General features: G+C 43.8%; 1 protein-coding gene across 1 annotated transcript; it reads left to right on the top strand.

The window, feature by feature from the left end:
* Positions 1-1,028: 1,028 nt before the first annotated feature.
* elB (elbow B) lies at positions 1,029-3,082 on the top strand. The gene is made up of 2 exons (XM_969852.4): positions 1,029-1,265; positions 1,324-3,082. The coding sequence occupies exons 1-2, from the start codon at positions 1,203-1,205 to the stop codon at positions 2,593-2,595; spliced, it is 1,335 nt and encodes a 444-aa protein (XP_974945.1). The 5' UTR covers positions 1,029-1,202; the 3' UTR covers positions 2,596-3,082.
* The last annotated feature ends 311 nt before the right edge of the window (positions 3,083-3,393 follow it).

Below are 3,393 nucleotides of genomic sequence, written 5' to 3'. Positions count from 1 at the left end.
AATGTCAGATTCTGTATGCACGGTAGATTTTTCCTGAGTGAATGCAGACAGCTGTTCTTTGGCGGTGAACTGTTTGTTTTCAAAAATGCGTGACTAAAAGGAGTTTCGTTTACCCCAGCGATTTGTTTGGAACAGTTTATGTTGATCTCCAGTTTTAACACCACGTGGACTTCCGAGAACTGTATATCACCACAAGCCATAAAGATACGGCTTGGCTGACATAAATTATGCTCGGCTCATTTGATAGCTCGCGCAGTAAGTGCTTTTCTAAATTCTACCAAATGGCATTTACGCCACTCCCGACCAACACTAAAAATGGAACGTAGACCTACAGAACTCCAAATTTACACACACTATAGCCGGCAGCGGTCAACTTTCACGCTTCAGAACTCGACGATCGATTGCAACGGCGCCCTACATCAAATTTATAACAATTATTAGAGTTAGACATTCATCACACTCAAGGAAAGCTCGACGGATATCGATTCGAATGTAGTCATTAACAATATTAAAACATAGTAACAAAATCCAAATGTTTTCGTCTATTTTTCCCTTCTTGTTACGAGCAGAAAGAAACTTTTCTATTTTTGCTCCAGCAAACTGACCCAATAGAAAATTAGCACAAGCAACAATTTTCTGGTTATAGTGCTTCCGTTCGACATCAATCTCCCAACTCTTAGAACTTTATAAGCCCGTTTTATTGGCTATAAAACGTCAATGATTGTTTAAGTAAAATTGGAGCTACTCGTACGAATTAAACCGGGCTGATTTTCATTTTGATTAGGTCCTGGTTGCCCCAAAAAGAATTATCCTTTGTCAAAATTTGAATTAAAATCGTATTTGTTGGCCGAGTTGCGAAACGAGTGTTGATGGAGTCCGGAAAGTCACACCGGGGTAAAAGAGTGTCGACAAGCAAACAGAAGAAGCAATAACATGGTGATCTGTGGTCGAGGGTGTCAAAGCTCAAAGCTCCCCAGCAGTGGGGATGGAGGGACGCGTGACGTCACCGATGGTGAGAGAGCGCCTGTCGCATGGCCAACAGAGCGCCAGTCATGCTCGCGATTCCATCGTGAGAGTAGCTCGAGAGTAAACCGTTACAGTGCGAGAGTTTCACACCTGAATGGCACTAGCCATCCGTATCCTCTCTTTCTACGTTATCAAGTGGCAGTGAATAGACCTTATTAGTGATAAAAATTACCAAAATGTTGAGTTCTCCCAGCAATCAGTATCTTAGACCGGAATATTTAACACCTTTACCTACGACTGTAAGTTTTTTTCAAATTTTATCTAAAACTTTTCCCTAAGTTCGGTTTTCAATTGCAGTTGGATGCGAAAAAGAGTCCGCTGGCTCTTTTAGCCCAGACTTGTAGTCAAATCGGCTCTGACACCCCAAATTCCAAACTTCTCCAAAGTGCTGACAAATCTAGTAAATCAAGCAAATTAGACTCATCAAAGGAGAAGTCGTCCAATTCAAGCGATTTGCACCACAAATCCTCGAATAATCTCCCTAGAGAAAAATCGCGTTCCCCGGAAGAAAGATCCAGTTCGGCATCAACCGGAAGCCGCGTCCGGACACCTTCAACATCAAAGAGCACTGTTTCCGCTACACCGAACGGAAGATGTGCCAGCAATCAAAGCGCAACATCTCCGCGAGCATCCCCGTCGGTGTCCGAACGGAAAACACCAGCAAGTGAAAGCACGAGTGCTGGTGAACAAAACAAAAATAGTGAGAGGGGTAGTCCGTCGACTCCGGTCTCCTCATCGGCAAAGACTGCCTTCACCCCCAATATTCTAACATCGTCATCCGATCCGGCCATCAAAGACTTGCCTTTGGGAACCTTCAAACCTGGAGTTCCAGTCACATCAGCCTTTCTTGGCTATCCTGGCGCAGGGTTTCCCCTTCCCATGGACTTGATGACTAGTAGCTTAATGTCTCAACACCACGCACTTAAAGGGGGCCTGAATCCTTATCTCAATTATGGCCGGATGAAAACCGCAGATTCCTTGTCGTCCGTCTGCAGGGATCCCTATTGCACCGGCTGTGGGGTCAGTTCTCATCTCCTCGGCGCCGCTGTGAAAACGTCCACAGCATGTCCTGCAGGATGCACCCAATGCGACCATACCAAACCCCCAACTTCCACCGGATATCTGGGCCATAATCCCGCCGCTGCAGCTTACGCCCATGCTCAATTGGCAGCCCTGGCTGCGGCGTCCCACCTGCCATACGTCTGCAACTGGATCTCGGGAGATGCCGCATATTGTGGCAAAAGATTCTCAAGTTCGGAGGAACTTTTGGCCCATTTAAGGACTCACACGAGTGTAGCCGTGTCGGAAAGTTCCGCAGCGTTATCAATGTTGAGTTCTTCAAGTTTGCCGCCCACTCATCCGTTGCTGCACCGGACATACCCCACGCCGCCTCTTAGCCCTTTGGCGACGGCTCGGTACCATCCTTACAGCAAGCCGTCCCTTTTGCCGCCCTCTTTGAGTTCCTCACTGTCGGGGTTCCCGTTGAGCCACCCTGGACTGCCACCTTACTTGTCGCCTTACTCGCTATATGGACCTCGTCTAGGAGCAGCGCCAGGGATGCATCCCTAAAAGGACAATTAATTCCAAGCCAAATATGAAGCTGTGTTATGTTGACAATGACATGAGTTTTTGACTAGTCGCACAAGATTACCTGAAGGACTCGAACGATTTGTCATTTTGTCTCGGAGGTGTGTGTTTTGTGTGGACGTGACTGTGTGATATTATTTTTAACACTGAATTCGTTTTTGTAAATATTGACGATCGGGGATTCACCCGAAATTACATCAATTGCTGTAAATTTATGTACAGATCTCAATCATTATTTATTGCATTGTTAGCACGATCAGTGATTATTCGTATACCCTGACTTTTTTAGAGCGATCGCGTATATGTTTCATCGTCTATGTACAATAATGTTTCTTGTACAAATTGTTCTTATTCATATCATTGTGTAATAATTTTTAAAAATTTTCTTGAGGAACTATTTTATTGTTAACCATTATGAAGATGTGTTGTTTTATTTCTTTATTTTAAAAGAGTAAATCGCTAAAATTTACTGGTTTTTTATTTCTCCGAATTGTTGGAATTTTTTTCGAAATCTAGAAGCTATATTTTAAAATTTCATCGACCATAAAACAAAAATAATTAGGACAAAATAACGAGCCGCAAGAGTCATCTATCTAATCCCAAAATAGATCAGCTACCACAGCTGTTGATGTGTTCTTCTCACGTTTCTCAACCAAATCAGTTTCCGTCACTGTCGCACTCATTCAGTCAACATTTCAACAGTTGACGTGCAGAGAACTGAAATGACAATCTTTCGACTTTCCTAAGAACACATTAATCGGCATTTACTTGACAACAGTA

This window comes from Tribolium castaneum, chromosome 4 (assembly GCF_031307605.1).
Source record: "Tribolium castaneum strain GA2 chromosome 4, icTriCast1.1, whole genome shotgun sequence".
Taxonomy (NCBI): domain Eukaryota; kingdom Metazoa; phylum Arthropoda; class Insecta; order Coleoptera; family Tenebrionidae; genus Tribolium; species Tribolium castaneum.
This window is presented reverse-complemented; position numbering and strand designations above follow the sequence as displayed.